Genomic DNA, 17,896 nt, shown 5'->3' on the forward strand with positions numbered 1-17,896 from the left:
TTATAAAGGTTGTGACCAAAAATTATGTAAATAGAAGAACAATTTATATTTTAAATTTAATTTAAAAAAAATCTTTACACGCGTGGAATGCGCGACATCATATGATGTCGTTCTTAAATTTGTCCTTACTTTTAACGTCATATGACGTCCCTAGATTACATTAGATCATGCAGGAACGAAGGCTGTCTCCTTATAAAGGTGGTGACCAAAAATCATGTAAATAGAACAACAATTTATATTTTTAATATAATATTAAAAAAAACCTTACACGCGTGGAATCCGCGACATCATATGATGACGTTCGGCCAGCTGCCCTAACTTTTAACGACATCATATGATGACGTTCGTCCGATAAAGGTTAATACCCGTTAGTTTCTTATGATCAAAAATCGTATGTATGAACATTACTGCCTTCCAGATGTGGTCTGGTAGATAAACACAGGCATTTTGAACGAAGAAAGCAGTCTTCTGGGATGTGGCACTGTGTAGATGTGGTGTTAACCGATGTTTCGGAGGAACGTATTGCCTCCATCTTCAGTGTAGAAGGAAAAATAAGAAAATCCGCAAGCGAAGAGACCGTGAGAATCGATACAAGCAGACTGGTTCTCCTGGTCTCTTCACTTGCGGATTTTCTTATTTCTCCTTCTACCCTGACAATGGAGGAGATATGTTCCTCCAAAACGTCAGTTAACACATCTACACGGTGCCACATCCCAGAAGACTGCTTTCTTCAAAGTCACCGCTGTGAAAACCTCAAATCTTACATTTTGAATGAATGTCGACAAATATCATGACCCAGAATACGAAGTCATATCCAACACTGTAAGAACGTAAAATCTCACAAAAACAGTGCATCCTGCTACCTCACAAAATGCGTTTCAGCTGATATTAACAGATAAGAAATACAGAAGCAAGCCCCCATTTTGCAAGCAGTGTAACAGAAAACACACCTGATTGAAGTTACAAGTTTCTTAATAGAGTCAGATACACTCTTGCTGTGATTGGCTAGCAGTTGCCAAGTGGGAGGGTCCCTAGGACTGACAGCCAAGGACTTCGCAGCACGGACCATGGAGCAAGAGCCATCGATGATGGCACGACCAGATGACAGGATGGGCTCCTGAGCAGCCCGGGCTCCGATACTAATTTTGGCGGGCTGACTAGCGAACTCTGGTGAACCTGCAAATGTGCACAGACTGTCCACAGCATCCAACAATGGCTTTGTGGCAGCAGCACAACTCTGACGGTTCTGTTCACTGTAGTCTTGATCCAGGGCTGGAAACAACAGAAACCAGACATTCACATTATACACTAGCATAAGTAATGTCCAAGGAAAGTCAGTTTGCAAGACATACGGTTTTAAAATGAAGTAATTCTTCAACCATTTCGACAATTCACTGAAATTAAACCCATTTCAAAGGCAAACTGTTAGGGAATTCTGGCCTGTAACCTTAGATATGAATGATCTAATGTGAATAAAGTAACGGAAACAAATGAAACAACATGAAATCTAAGCAATGCCTCATGAATTTTGAAATATAATGGTAATGACATCATTGAAGAAACAATACTAATAAAGGCTTCACATCTTACAGCTTCTTTAACAAAAGTGAAAGCAGCGAACAGAGAGAACCAAGGGCATTCCATGACTTAACAAGAGGACACATGACAAGGGCCTGGATGTTTGACCATTGGGGGCCTGCCACTGTCATGATTTCAAACAGGGAAAATATTGTAACGTGTCTTGCTGGTTACTGAAGACGCCGTAGAGATGGTTAATTGGTTTAACGATCTACAAATAACGGCTACAATTACTTATCACACAGTTGCGGGGTTTCACACTTTATAACCCTAATCGCATTAATCTGTTAACACTGTTGCGGGGTTTCACACTTTATAACCCTATGCGCAAATCAGTTCGCTCTGCCTTCAGTAGTCTACACGTTTACAGTAGGGGAGCTTTGTATCACTGTATCACACGCTCCCAATTACACAATCACACACACGTCCGGATCTTCTTTCCGCGACGGCTGCTATACTCCAACTGTAGTCGGCTGACTGGAGAACTGTTGATAACACACTCGGCGACTGTTACGTTACAACTCGGCGGCTGTCACAGTACAACTCGGAACTGTCTTCGGCGATGGCCAGGTTACAACTCGACTTGGCGACTGTTGCTATATGTCAACTCGGCTCGGCGACTATTACTTTATAACTCGGCGGCTGTCACAGTACAACTAACTGGGAATAGCCTTCGCTGCTCCTTATGTAGCCTTGATCAGACAATACGGAAAACGGCCACGTAATAGGCACCCTTGTTGCCTGGTGCTGTGTTGCTAGTAACGCTAGCGGTAGTAACTGCTGTTACTACCGTAACAATCCTGTTGCGTCACCATTACGTTACTGTGCGGAGGAGGGGGAGGGGAGCGCTGACTCACCCGCCGCGTCACTGCTGGTGGGGGGGGGTTCTCCTTTGCGCAACATGTCACAATATAAAAGACTGGCAAGTGAAAGTGTCTAAAGATGGTGAGAGAACAACTGTTCCTGGAACATGTTAACAATAAAATAACTTTGGATATGAAGAGTGCTATCTTCTGATATGAGATACTGAGTAGTCTGACAATGTTACTAACAATTTCAAGGAAGATACTGCCTCCATCCTCAGGGCTCAAAAATATGCTTCCTTTTCGGCTTACTCTTCAAACCTGAAGATGGAAGGAGTGAAATATTGATAAACTTCTGTTAGACTACATGGTGTCACTTTCCCAAAAACGACTTCATATTGTTGAAGACAGTCCAAAGGTAAAGGTCTTTATGACAAAAGTCATGAATCTCAGGATTCCATAGCAACAGGGAACGTCATGGAACTGGACAACAAAAAATTGAATTACATGACTCTGTAATTCACCACTCACCCTTTATTTCCTTTACAAGGTTTGCTGTGGAATTGGCCACATCTTTGGCAGACTGGACAAAGTGTCGTTTTGCGACAGGATTTGTCGTTTTAGAAGATGCCACGCGACAGGCATTGCAAAGGGAACTTGTGTGCTTGGCAATCACCGTTGCAGCCGACAGCACCTGTAAATCATCCATACAGATAAGAGTTAACACTTTCCATTCTGTCACTATGTATGATACCACGTAGTTATAAATAGGAATGGAAAATCAACTGGAAGGTTTGCTTGCATTGGTAAAGCCATGCCCACCTTTGGTGAAAGAATTATCACAGTAAATAGCAACACTGCTTAATGCACTGAATTTTAGTACCTTGGTAGAAATGCAGCTGTCCTGCTTGAAGTTTTCAAGTTCACAGTAAGCATATTCAGTGAAACCGCAATTTCAGAGCATCCCTCAAAGGATTCTTGTTAGGTTATTACATTACCTCTATGCTGAATGTAACATTATGGAACTGTATTCTATTTTACTTACTGAAGGCATATCCATTATGTCACAAAATCTGTATACTTGGTATTAAAGTGGATAATCAATTGCTTCACTAAAATTAGGTACTTTTGACGAAGTCTGTAGTTACACATAAAATTTTGCATTTGAACAACAAGAGTTTATTTATGAAATTTTATGCTCCAAATTCAATAACAATTTCCAGATGGTAGTTAGTATCATAATTTAGAACGCTGATGAGATTAAAAAAGAAGAACACATCATGATACCTGTTGCTGATTTGTTGCTGGGTTGGTCAAGTGCTGACAGGCTGTCTGGATGGACTGGGCAGCGCGTGCAAACTGCGCCTGGTCCACAAGCCCTGGGCGCCCAGCCACACTGGATGGTTCTGACACTCCTACCAAGTAGGCGGCTTGTGCTGCGGCTTCAACCAGGCCACAGATTGAGTTTGAAACGCTCTTCACAGCCTCACCGAACTGCTCATGTTCTGACTTCTTGGCATGGTTCGCAATGCCTGTCATCCCATCCCCTGCAAGAGGTAACCAGCATAAGAAAACACTCTTAGAAAAACAAATACATGAGCCAGTACATTAAAAACGACTGTGGACCTGTCGTCTTGACAGATTACTGATGATGATGATGATATTTAATTACAAATTGTTTCAACTGACCTAATCCTTCCAGCCACACAATGGCCCTGGGGTCGACCCAGCCTCTAACAGAAATGAATACAAGAAATTAATTAAATAATTTTCCTGGGGAGTAAAGCGCGGCCAGCACGTAAGACTGACAATGTTACCACCATCTGTGAGCCGATTGTCTAGATAATGTGGGACCCTTAACGTCTTAACAACCCTATGGGTCTTCACGGCCTGTTACAGGGATAGCTTTACTTTTTTTTACTTTTAACATCTTCACTGCCAATCCAATCACACCTGACAGGTGAAAATTACTACATGTCAGGGCTGATGCCATGAGGCAATGTGCTGTCCCTAATGTGCGTGTGTGTGTGTGTGTGTGTGTGTTAATGCCAGAAGAAAGACAAATGTAGAACAGTTTAAATACAATTTGCCGGAGCTTGGAATAGATGAAACATATAGGAATTATCAACTGTTTCGCACTTGTTATCTTCCATTTCCAATCTAGTAAGATGAAAAAAATAGATATAGATGTTAACCATGGACAAAGCAACAACTATACAATGTCCACACATAAGGAACACACATATATATCAATGACGTCTCATGACTTATACCCAAAGACGTACACTGCATGAATGTTAACACACCATAATAGCCCATGTAATAGTATCCATAAATACATTTACTACAGCACAACCTCGGGCGCAGTAACTTCCACCCTGAGAGGCACTCAACAACATGGCATTCCACAAGTCATGGAAAACGATGAACATTACATGAGAAATTTTATATTCCACATCTTAATACTTGTTCTAATATTTTAACTTTTTTGGTTTTAATTGTATAACTTTCCATTTTATTCCCAAGGCTTTGTTTCATAATATAACATCTTTCCAACATATCATTCATTTTTGATAAACATTACATGCTAATATTTTAATACACTTACGAGGGTAATTCCTAAAGTAAGGTCTCCTATGTTTGAAAATATAAAATAAACATTTATTTTCAATTTTGGATACATCAGTTGAATCTTGAACATGTACTCATTTCTCTACATAATCGCCATTTCGGTCGATGCATTTTTGTAGGCGCAGTGGCAGTTTTTGTATGCCCATGTCATACCAGTTCACCTCCATGCTGTTCAGGAAACTTCGAACCTCAGCTTTCACCTCATCGTCGTTGTTGAAGCGCTTTCCAGACAAATGTTCTTTCAACTTTGGAAAGAGATGGTAGTCACTGGGCGCCAAGTCCGGACTATAGGGTGGATGGGTGATGATGTTCCATCCAAACTGTTGCAGTTGAGCAACGGTTTGTCGGTCGGCATGGGGGCGAGCGTTATCGTGGAGAATGCTTACGCCCTTGCTCAACATCCCTCTTCTCCGGTTCTGAATCGCCCGCCTGAGTTTTCTCAGTGTCTCACAATATCTCTCAGCGTTTATTGTGGTCCCAGTTTCCATAAAGTCAACCAACAATACCCCGTTTCGATCCCAAAACACAGTTGCCATGACTTTACCGGCAGACTGTGTTTGCTTGAATTTTCGAGGCTTAGGCGAAGAGGAATGCCGCCACTGACGTGATTGTTGTTTTGTCTCAGGTGTGAAGTGGTACGCCCAGGTTTCGTCACCTGTGACAATTGAATTCAAGAAGTTGTCCTTTTCGTCAGCATAGCGGCGAAGAAATTCACGGGAAGAGTCAACTCTCTGCCGTTTGTGGTCTTCCGTGAGCATTCGCGGGACCCATCTTGCGCACACCTTCCGATAATTCAACTTCTCTGTCAAAACCCGATAAATGGTGGTTCGGGAAACCTCGGGAACCGAAATGCAGAGATCATCGAGTGTGATGCGCCTATCCTGACGCATGACTCGCTCAATCTTCGCGACTGTCTCGTCAGAAATTGACGGTCTCCCAGTTCTTTTTTCGTCGTGTATTGCAGTACGACCAGATTCAAACTCCCTACACCACTTGCGGACGTTCTTTATGTCCATGCACGACTCGCCATACACTTCCACCAATTGACGATGAATTTCAATTGGTTTAGTCCCTTTTGCGTTCAAAAACCGAATAACTGCGCGAATCTCACACTTCGCGGTTTTAGTAATCGGGAGCTCCATTTCTAACGGCAACCGTGCCAAGACTGAGCGTCCTAGCTACGTGCGCGCATGCTTGGTGGTATTGGGGGGAGTGGGGGAAGCAACGAATGCAACAGGGTTGCCAACAGCCGCACGAAAAATTACCCAGCGCTTTGGAGACCTTACTTTTGGAATCAGCTACGTATTTTGTACGAAGTCTGACAATAAAGTTCGCGAACTCGTCACCATGTGTTTGTTGTGGCAGCAGTGGACAGAAACCTCAGTATGGATTGATGACATTGGCATATCAGTGTTTCACAGATGTGTTGTTGTTGATATATGGCAGTCTCTTTCTGAGTGGTGTCTATTACTGTCTGAGCATGTTTTGATGTGCCACTGCATCACAACAATGAACCTGCTCACATGACACCGTCTGTGAGGGAGTTTTGAGCTAGTAAACAAATAACTGTGCTGGAAGACCCTCCCTGTTCACTGGATCTAGCAGCCAGTGACTTCTTTTCTGCTCCCAAAGATAAAGGAAATACTGAAAGGAAGGCATTTTGATGACAGTGATGACATCAGGAGAAATATGATGACAGCTCTAGAAGCCATTCCACAAAACCAGCATCAAAACTGTTTTTAAGGATGGACTAGGCATTGGCATTGGTGCATAGTTTCCCAGGGGAGTAGTTTGAAGGCGACCACAGCAATATTCAGCAATTAGGTATGTACCACTCTTACCACAATGAGTTCGCGAACTTTATTGTTACACCACATACTCTTTTAATATATGAGAAAGTTAATATTGCAATTCTTATATTTCCAATATAAGCTTCATTTCACAATATGAATGTGTTGTGTCCATATTTAGGAGCTCAAATAACGTTAGTTCTGTGATCATAATACTGTCTGATGATGGTCCCATGAGGACTGAAACATGTAAAAAGTAAAGGTATCCCTGTAACAGGCCATGGAGGCCCATAGGGTTGCGAGATGTTGAGGCTCCCATATTTTCTAGACAATCGGCTCATAGATGGCGATAAGGTTCTCAGCCTCACGCACCGGCTGCCCTTTACCCCCAAGAACATTCCAAGAATATTCCTGGTACTCATTTCTATTACAGGCTGAGTCAACCCCAGGACCATAGTGCGCCTGGAAGGATTAGGTAAATTGAAAAAAATCCAATGACCTCCTCAGGACTTGAACCTGCGACCTTCTGACTTGTAGCAGAGTGCCTCAACCAAATATGCTACTGCGTACCTCCAGGACTGAAACATGTAGCACTTAGAAAATAAAATTCAGTCTGAGTATTGATTGATTATAACCATGTTTCTTGTGCTGACGGAAACCTTACCTTGCCATATCCTATATACCATCCTTGTTAGGTCATCATACTATAAAACCTCTGGATATAAGGTTCCAAAAGACAAAACAATGTATGTGCTCAAAAACAGACAGATGAGGAAGCCATGGAACCTGAACTCACCCAGACTCTTCGACTTCTCCATGACAGTGTCCAAACACTCAAAGTAGGTGGAATCATTGTGTGGCTCTGTGGGGTTGTCCAGCAGGGGCCGCATTGACTGAATCTTACGTATTGCATTGTCACATTCCTTCTGTCCCGGGGCTGCCGATGTGCAGACATCAATCAGGTAGTTGATACTGTCAGTCACTGCCCTGAAATTGAAATTATCAAGTTTCTTTCTGTTTTTTTTTTGTCCCCGTGTGATACAGCAGTAATGTAGTGAAGGTGCATTCTGAACCTTGGCACAAGATGAAGGTGAGTGATCAGTTTCATGCACCAGATGCTTTACCCCCTGCACACTGAACAGGGGGCTGGCTGGGCCCCCGAGAGACTGGACACTGGGAAGAGAAAAATTTGTTTCCTGTGCCAGGAATTGAAATCCAAGTTCTCTGGTCATCAAGCCCACACTCTAGACATATTACTGACTGAGCTATCTAGCCTACTGGCTAATCACAACACTGACAAAGCAATCCTAGAAATAAACTTAAAAGACAGTATGATGAAACCATCACTAAGAAACAAACAAATGAGTAGAGAATCTGTAGAAGGAACAACAGTTATATGTAGAACCCCGGTTAAACCAATGATAAAGCATAACAGCAATATACTGTCATGCATATGAGTGTCACTATAGATGGAGTTTGGATTTGTAACAAGATTTATTGAACACTTATGCATAAAACTCTTAACTACAAGTAAATGTAAAGCTACTGCTAATTCACATGTTGCAATTCCCTACAGCACACACTGAAGTCTTCAGCATGCTGCGGCTTCACCAGTTTTCTGGTAACAGCTTCAAGCGGCAGACGTTCCCTTTCGTCTGGGTTCTCTAACTGTCCCCGTGCCTCAGCTAACAGCTTCTCACAGCAACTGCTCACAAGGATTGAACCGCAGCAGTTCTCTAAGTCAGTCAGTCACTCTCCTGCTTATACATCGGCATGGGGCTGTAGAGAAAACACCGTTCCTCACTCACCTTGCTGCTGCTGCAAGCTGGTTCTTAGCATTGGGTGCTGATGGGTCGGCAGCGACAGACTTGGCAGTTACCAGCAGCTTTGATGATACCATCGAAACATTCTTCAAGGACACGACCATTTGTCCCTGTACCTCCTTGTCCTACAATGTCAATCATGTTTGCAAATTTACCATTTTCTCATCATAAACACATCAGAATTACGGAGCAATGAATACAATTACACTGCCATTGGTGTCCACTTAGGGAGGACAGCCACTTCAATAGTCCTTAGCATTCAGACAGCTGTTGGATCTTCTGTGTGCCTCTGATTTCATTAGGGTCCTTCAAGGAGGCCTGCTCATAATGCTTGAAACAAAAACAAAGCAATTACCTTGGTCTGTCCAGCCATCTCCATGCTCACTCCCAACAAGTCCCCAAATGCTGAGCCAAATGTACGGGATGAGGCAGCCAGCTGTGTTGGGCTGCGTACAGACGACACAACATCTGCCGATGCATCATTGAGGTTCGCTGCTGCAGAGTTCAGTTCCTGCTGCAGTTGTCTGTAATGGAATCATTACCACATTGCCAAGTGCGTGATGATTTCCAGCAGCAGAGGGATCTATTTAAGCTATGATCTCTATAAGGTATTACTGTCAAATTGATGAGTCCTATAAAAGGTAAAGTTGTCCCTGTGCTTGACTACTTAAGCACTATGCCACGAAGGAGTATGGGGGAGTGGATGTATAGATCCACATTTTCTTTAAGTGAGCACTAGTTGAAGGTGAGTGGTCATCTTCAAGCCCCTGTTGTTTTATCCCTGGGAAAAAAGCCCCTGGTACCCATTGGATAGGAGGTTGGGTGGACCCCAGAGTCAGCCTGGACAACTTGGAGAAGAGAAAATTCTTGCCATCAATGGGACTCGAACTCTGACTGCTCGGTCATCCAGCCATAGCCAGTCGCTATACCGACTGCACTATCCCAGCTTAAATGAGTCCTATATGCTTGTTAAATTACTGAATTATGTATAATTATTGTTTCTTTTATGAATGTATTTTTAAAGCGGCTAGTTCTGTGTTTAGAACTAATGTTCTATATCTGGCAAGTTTTAGTAGCCGGTATAGATCTACGGAATTAAAATAAAGATACGGATAAATGCTTTGTGATAGCTTTAGTAGCCGGTATGGATCTATGGAATTAAAATAAAGATACGGATACATGCTTTGTGATAGCTTTAGCAGCTGGTATGGATCTATGGAATTAAAATAAGGATACGGATAGATGTTTTGCGATAGCTTTAGTAGCCCATATGGTTTTACAGAATTAAAATAGAGATACAGATACATGCTTTGCAATAGCTTTAGTAGCCCATATGGATCTACAGAATTAAAATAAAGATACGGATACATGCTTTGGGATAGCTTTAGTAGCCGGTATGAATCTACGGAATTAAAGTAAAGATACAGATACATGCTTTGTGATAGCTTTAGTAGCCGATATGGATCTACGGAATTAAAATAAAGATACGGATATACGCTTTGTACATGTAGTACTACTTACCCATATGACTTATTGCTATGAGGAAACTCTCCTCGGTCCAGGATCTGTGATGCATCTGTGATGGAGTGAATGGCCTCATCCACGTCCTTCTGTCCCGGTAGACAGCCCACGCACTTGTTCAAAGCCTAACGTTCAAGGAAAAGGTTTTTATTTCATCACAAATAATTGTTGTATAAATTCTGACCGGTTGTATCTATAACCATGCAGTAAATTCCTGTCATGCTATTGCAAACAAAAAGTTTCTGTCTCAATACAACGTAATAATCCATACTTTCTTTAGATACCGTCCATTGTCTAGATAAGAATATATACATTTTGAGACTTACTCTGTACGACACCTGCTACCTTTTACCAAGGTTTGCATACCCTTGCTGCACACACAAACACACAAACACACACCACATATACTTTCTGCTTCAGTGCCTAGTGACATGGACTAGATGAACCTAACAGACTCTGCAGTGTAGGTAACCCTTCCTCCTGCCAGAACAGAAGATACAGCCAGCATTCAAAATACCGTATATTTTCTACCTGGGCACATGAACAGAAAATACTCGCACGACAAGAATACGGAGTCATGGAAGTCTTCTGTCCATCTGTCTTACCTGAGATACGTCTTTGGCAACTTGTGTCAGGTTCTGAGCATTGCTGGGGCTCTCAGGAGTCTGAAGGGCCTGCCTAGCTTCTTCTATGAGGCGCAGTGACCTCTCCATGACATCTTCTGCACTGGAGATAATCCTGCAGCAAATTATATGGGTACATAAGAACCATATTTTAGCCAAATGCCTAAATTTACATTCTTACGCTCCATATTAGGTATATCACATTAAAATATGAATCAAAGAATGTATGTCAATGGTGCCCATGAATGAAAAGCATACATATTCTTTACAATGCACACCACCAATCTGAAGAAAGGTAAAGAAAAATTAATTTAGGTGAAATTATTCATGTGCTAATTAAGCACTAAGCCATGAACACATGAGGGAGAGAAGGAACAGCTCCATGCATTCTTAACCTCAGCATCAAATGAGGTGAGTGGTCAGTTTCACACCATGGGCACTTCACCCCTATGGGAAGAGCCCCAGTACCCAATGGATAGGAGACTGAATGGTCCACAAAGCCACATATAATGCTACAGAGAGAAAAAAATCTCTAGCCAGAACAGGTGGAGGCACAAGGTAGTGTAGTTGGTTGAGGCACTATGCAATAAGCTGGAAGGTCACAGGATCAAATCCCAATGAGGTGAATTCTTTCAAATTACCTAATCCTTCCAGCTGCATTATGGCCCTGGGGTCAACTTAAGCCTCTAACAGAAATGAGTACCAGGAATATTCGTGGGGGTAAAGGGTGACCAGCACATAAGGCTGACAACCTCACTGCCATCTGTGAGCCAACTGTCTAGAAAATGTGGGAGCCTCAACATCTCACAACCTTGTGGGCCTCCACAGCCTGTTACAGGGATACCTTTACCTTTAGCCAGCATGGGTAACACCATTTCCTAAATCATCCAGCCTGTAACCTAGACCCTATACCAACTGAGGTATAAGTAATGTGAACATTTTCTCATAAATAAAAGATTTACACAAGAAAGTATAGGCATTTGGATCCTCTGAAGTTTTCTGTATGAGCTTATTGTAGAATATATGGTATAAAATTAATTTTTCATCAAAGGGTTTTAGCATCCACAAATGTGACTGTGAAATATGGTAAGGTTAGAAGCCAAACAACTATACTAACATAATATATAATACTTCAGAGACTCATGAAAATAGAGCAGGATGACCATTTAATGTTTCCCTCGTGGTGTAGTGTTCAATTTGAATGATTCCAAGTCACTAATCTACGTGTTAAATTGTTTGCATTTCCCTCATTGTAGCGTTCAACTCCACAGCTCCCCAAAGAAACCTTAAACGGATGTTTCACTGTACATACAAAGTTCCATACCATGGAATATAACAGAATACAGCCACTTAAGAATTCAGAGAGATCATCCATTAACCCTTTTAGTGTTACATGCTGAAGAGTTCGAAAGTACAGAGAAGCTAGTTGTTGAATTAGGAACAGATCTGTTATATTGGGTACAGAGTAATTTGAGAAAGTCCATAGCTACGTGGCTGCTGCTTTAAAGATAAGAAAGTGCAGATATAAGATAATATCAGGAATTTCAAATGCTGAGAGCAATCTGACTACAACTACATGTACAGCTACCTGACACATTTATATTCACCAACAACGGACAAGCACACATGCTGCATCTTAATCAATTATATTGAACTGCAGTTCTCACATCAATGATTATGAGGTTTAGTGTCTTCTAGGATGTGATACTGTGCAGTCCGATAGCTAGGTACCAATCTACTGAACCACTGGCATCATCCCAGAAGACCATAATCTTCAAATGCGCAGAACTCACTTTGTCTGCACATCACGGTTGTTTGTTGTGGCAGCCACACCTCGCACTGCCATGGTGAGGTCTCGAAGAGCAGATGAAGTGTTCCTTGCAGCCATGCCTGTGTAGTTCTCATTGCCCTGTGCTGCAGCGCTCAACAGTTGAGCCATCGCAAAGCCCACGTGCTTAGATGTGCTACCAAGCTGCAGGGCAGTCGACTCAGCCTGAAATACATTCATCATACTATTGGAGTTATCTAGTTACAAAAACACTAAAACTGTACATGTAAGCGACAGAAATCTTAAATATCCTTGCCTTGCATCTGCCACACTAACCGTTTCTCCTGGTAGAGGTCTGAGTTCTGCCCTCTCTGCAGCCCTGTGGAAGGCTTCGAGTTCAGCTTGCAGGCTGCGGATTAGCTCAGAAGCAGAGTCCAGCTCCAAGCCGCTGCAAACTTCACGGGCACGGTTCAGGGCGGAACGTAAGTCACCAAGTGCTGTCCCCAGATGCTGGGAGCTTGTAGTCAGTTGTAAAGCAGACGCCTGGTCTGAGACAGTTGGTAGCACTGCTCGAGCTGACTGCACCACTCTTGCGCCAGGCTGTAAAGTGTAACATGTCTGTTCAGTTAAACTGTCATATATTTCTATGGATTTCTCAGTGTGGTGAGTATTGTATTATTCTGTTCCAATGATGCAAATGAAGCATGCCACTCACAGCTTTCTTTCTATATTTTAAAACAATTCAGTCAAGCAATAAGATTCCCAGGTGTCTAAATAAGACATACACATACACACACACACACACACACACACAAAGAACAAGGAAATCCATATAGAATAATAATGCAGAATAGCACTACACTGTTGGCAAAGTTAGTGCCAACTTTAGCAGATAGAGGATGTTGCGTGGTCAGCACAACAGACCCCCATGGCTGTTAATCTCGCTTTTCTAGACCTGAGCCGCTATTTCCTTGAAATACCTCCTCAATTATCCTCACGAGGCTGAATGGACCCCATTCCTACATTTCAGAAAATCTGGTAATGCAGAGAATCGAACCCAGACCTCTGGATCTGAAGGCCAGATGACCACTCTGACCACAGAGGCAGTCTGTAATCACCGACATTAAATAATTCCTATCTCCTATGTTAACACTTGACACATAAACTGAATTACCACATTTCTTCTGCCTCTTTGAATTATCACTACTTCTGCTGCTATGTGATGGCCAATGGTTACTTCACACGCTATTCCAGACAGAAACCTAGACCATAAGGAAAAAAGACAAGTTAACATCAGGCTTTGTTATGGTATATCCTGTAGATTAAAGAATGCCAGTGGCAAAACCTCTTCCTGTTGACTGGTGATGTAAGCTGGGAAGACTGGACAGACTGTACATGAAACCTCTTCCTTGCAGTCCCTCTGGAACTGATGACCTGATGTCAACATTCACCAGCATTTAGGTGCTCCCCATTTTCTCATACTGAAATGCACATCCAGACGGCCACTCACATACCTGCAGAAACTGCTCAGAAGCATTGATGAGGTTCAGCTGTGCTGCTGGGTTCTCAGGATTGGACAGCGTGCCCTTGACACCCTCCACGAGGCTGGGGATGTGATCTGCCATGGTCTTGCAGTCACCCATAAGTTCCTCCTGTGAGGCTTTGTTAGTATTATGGTGTGCTGCCCCTTGAGCAGCTGCGATGCACTGGGTTGCCGTGCTGGCAGCTTGCTTTGCCGCCGCCTGCCAGCAGTTCAGTTATCATTGTGTATGCAGTAATCATGATGTGTACGATACACTACATCTATAGATATGAATATTACAGAAAAGAGACATCCCCAGAACAACATGAAATAATGATGAACAAAACATTTTTAACTGATATTAATATATTACGCTAATATATGTACCCTTATAACGAGAAAGACAACAAAATCCAAACAATGGATATTAAATTTGTTTGGAACTATTGAGGAGGAAAAAAAAAAAAAGGTACAGAAATAAGAACAAAAATTTTGAAATGTTAAGAACAAAAAATGTTAATAAAATTGGTAGAGTAACAATTACAATGGTTTTGCCATGTTAACAGAATTGATGGGACAAGGATACTGAAGAAGGCATTACAATTAAATTTTGGAGGAAGGAAATACATGAGTCAACCAAGAAAACGATGCTTCAGCCAGGTATTGGAAGACATAAAAAAAAGGAAGAAAGAGCTGGCAAGAAATCTAAAAGAAAATATTTGGGAAAGATAAAAAAACTCGTGGATTTTTCATCTGTCATACAAAATGCAAATAATGCTAGAAGAAGAAGACACTTCATTCACTGTGCGACACGTCTAACTGACGGATTTCCAGTCCTCACCTCGAGCCTTGTTATCAGTCTCTTTCGCAGTGCTGGTGTGGCTGCTGCAGTTGTAGCAGCACGCAGCTCCTCAACTGCCTGGCGCAACTGGTTTTGGCGCTGAGCATCATGCGGACTTGAGGCACACAGCCGAGCTGCTTCCACCATGCGTGCTGTTGCATCAGCGAGGGTCTTTGCTGCAGCTAGAAGTCGGCGCTGTATTTCTGAGTCAGGCTGTTTCTCTGCCTCCCCCTGCAAACATGAAATACTGCTACATTAATTTATTCAGTTTACTTATGAGGGGGTCAGACTGTGTCATTTGGTACTGTGCCCTCAAGCAAGCCTAGTGTTCCAGCCCCAACAATGAGGATAACATTAATGTGTTTGGAGCATGAGCAGAATGAATAGTGGGGGGGAAATCAAAGAACTTTGACAGAAACCTATGCCAGTTCCACATTCTATATTTATCTACAGTTCGGTTTCACAAGGCTATCAGTAACTCAAGACTATACAGCATTGAACAACTGGATGATAAAAAGTTAAGATGTCCCTGTGCTTAATTAATTAAAAATTAAGTCATGAAGACATACTGGGGAGTGGAGGTATAACTCCACCATTCTTCACCTTGGCACTAGGTGGAGAGAGTGCTTAGCTTCATGCCTTGGCCACTCTACCACTGGGGAAATTGCTTCTGGTACCATTGGTTAGGAGGCTGGATGGACCATAGAACTGGCCTGAACATGGTGGAGAAGAGAAAATTCTTACCCCTAGCGGAATTCAAACCCTTGCCATCCAGCCTGTAGCCTGTCACTATACCAACTGATCTATCCAGACTCCAGTGAAGAATAAATTTGAAAAGATGTGTAAGGAATCTGATATGGACCAATTTAAGGTCCTATTTCAGCATCTGTCTGAAGAAAAATCATGACTGAAATTTTAACATGGCACATCCCAAACACAAGTCAGAAACATTACTGCTTGAGTCAATTTGTTTGGTTCCACTTTATCAGCCATAAATCTCACAGTGGGTAACATGGTGTTGCATGCAGGCTTCTGCATTGAGAAACCAGCACCCAGCCGTCTCATGTTTCACATGGCATGCTACCAACACTGTTACCTTTATGGCCTGTATGAGCTGAGCTGTAGCTTGTCCCAGCACCCTGGCCTGGCGCACCATCTCCGCTGCATCACCAGTGGAGGCAAACAGACGATCAGTGGCAACTAGTATCGTCTCCACAGCACCTTCTTGCACACTCTCACGTGCCTTCTCCCTTGTTCCCAACCTAAACAACAAAGAAAAGTTAACATACCAGCAGCCAAAACTAAAACCGTGTAATGCAAGAAAATTAATGTCTTCTGGTATGTGACATCATGCAGTCTAGCACACAACTATTTTTTATACTTCCTTTCTGTGGGTTACTTTACAGCACTCTTAGTAGCTAGGCTAGACAGTGGAGAATTGTTGGTTGATATACGAATGATGAAATGGAAAAGTTTTGGGAGAAAGTGGTCACGGCTTAATCATCTGCCTGGACAGATTGAGGAAAGCCACAAAACTTCAAACAGGATAACAGGTTTCTGTGCTGAGATCCAAACCAAGCACCTTCCATATACAAGTCTACTGGTTTACGAACACTCGTTCGGCATTTGGTAGAACCTGCTGCCTCCGACCTCAATGCAGAACAATACGGCTATGTGAGAAATGATCAGTGATCACCAATCAGATAAATTTATATATCTTTGTATTACATTCATCATCCATTTTGATTTTTAGCTAGAATGAGTGGTTACAAGGCCTACCTTATATAAGGACAAAAAATATGAGATCTCTGAATATTACCAGTCAGCCATTTGATTCTTAGCCAGAGAAGAGCATCAGCTAGAGCCTGTATAAAGAGCATGCAAGTAAGCATAATAAAATGCAAAGCATGTAGGAAAGTTTGAGTAGTGCAATACGGAGCACACTTTTTTCAATCATGTCGTTTCATTTCTTACATGAAAACTGTAAATGGTAAATGCAGTTACCATGACAACAGATGGCAAACAATGTACCTGACCCTGCAGTGCGAATGTGACTCACTTGATGTGGTTCAGCAAGTCGTTAAGAGTGCGAGTAACCTCTGACGCAGCCTGGCTCAGTTCACGCAGCAGATGCTCATCTGGACAGCTCTCGTTACAGATGGTGACCAGTCCCTCCACTGCACGAGCCACCTCCCGCACTGCAGCCATCAGCTGCTCCTGACATGCCGGGCTGTGCAGGGTGGGTGCAACCACCTACAAAACATGCATGAAGTACACATTATATCCTTTGGAGAATACATTTCTCCTAGATTCAATCCCAGTTTCAAAGGAAACAATTGCATTTCAAAGACAAATGTGTTCATGTAGTTGGAAAAATAGCCAGTATAACATGAAATATATATGCATCATGTGGGTAGAGTGAAGTTTTCTAGTGTTAAAGCAGGTGCTACATATTGTGACAGGGTAAACATGGAACAATGCCCAGCCTATTGCTAGGCAACAGCCACCGTAACAATTAAAGACAATGTTAGAATGGTATTTTCTATGCAGTCTGTGCTGAGGCTATATATAAGCAGAGCAGGCAGGCAGTTGATCTTGCCATGAGCCCCAGATTGGGCTAGACACCAAGACTGACTGACTGACTCACTGACTGACTAACCATCAGACACAATGTGACTTTGACTTGAGTTGACAACAAATGCCTGTGTGGAGGTGGGATCGAATACCTCCATGCATAACCCTGCATGTCACAGGTGATGAAAAGGGAACCCAGTGCCTGGGGGCATAACTGGTCCACCCTGTTCCTGGGGGAGTCTCAAATCTGAGACAGTAAAATATTGTCTTATGGTCCCACAGGACGCAGACCTCAGAATGACTGCACTGGCGAGAACCAGCAGCAATTGTAAACGACATACCCATCCTCTCATCAGAGAGAATGTTACATAAGGACTATAACTGCAGATGTTGAGTTTGAAAAAACAAAAAAATTACTGGTT

General features: G+C 42.5%; 1 protein-coding gene across 3 annotated transcripts in view; it reads right to left on the bottom strand.

The window, feature by feature from the left end:
• Positions 1 to 17,896, bottom strand: part of LOC111874367 (talin-1) — a 95,509-nt gene that overhangs the window by 36,210 nt on the left and 41,403 nt on the right. For all 3 annotated transcript variants that reach the window (XM_023869820.2, XM_033755540.1, XM_023869829.2), the window contains exons 16-29: positions 16,960 to 17,153; positions 15,997 to 16,162; positions 14,901 to 15,131; positions 14,052 to 14,279; positions 12,874 to 13,137; positions 12,563 to 12,762; positions 10,752 to 10,884; positions 10,147 to 10,271; positions 8,981 to 9,149; positions 8,611 to 8,750; positions 7,599 to 7,789; positions 3,669 to 3,928; positions 2,913 to 3,075; positions 951 to 1,272 (exon numbers count right to left, since the gene is read on the bottom strand). In XM_023869820.2, the coding sequence (XP_023725588.1) occupies positions 951 to 1,272; positions 2,913 to 3,075; positions 3,669 to 3,928; positions 7,599 to 7,789; positions 8,611 to 8,750; positions 8,981 to 9,149; positions 10,147 to 10,271; positions 10,752 to 10,884; positions 12,563 to 12,762; positions 12,874 to 13,137; positions 14,052 to 14,279; positions 14,901 to 15,131; positions 15,997 to 16,162; positions 16,960 to 17,153 (2,786 nt within the window). The remainder of the gene's footprint in view (positions 1 to 950; positions 1,273 to 2,912; positions 3,076 to 3,668; positions 3,929 to 7,598; positions 7,790 to 8,610; positions 8,751 to 8,980; positions 9,150 to 10,146; positions 10,272 to 10,751; positions 10,885 to 12,562; positions 12,763 to 12,873; positions 13,138 to 14,051; positions 14,280 to 14,900; positions 15,132 to 15,996; positions 16,163 to 16,959; positions 17,154 to 17,896) is intronic.

The sequence above is a fragment of the Cryptotermes secundus genome, unplaced genomic scaffold (assembly GCF_002891405.2).
Source record: "Cryptotermes secundus unplaced genomic scaffold, Csec_1.0 scaffold47, whole genome shotgun sequence".
NCBI lineage: Eukaryota > Metazoa > Arthropoda > Insecta > Blattodea > Kalotermitidae > Cryptotermes > Cryptotermes secundus.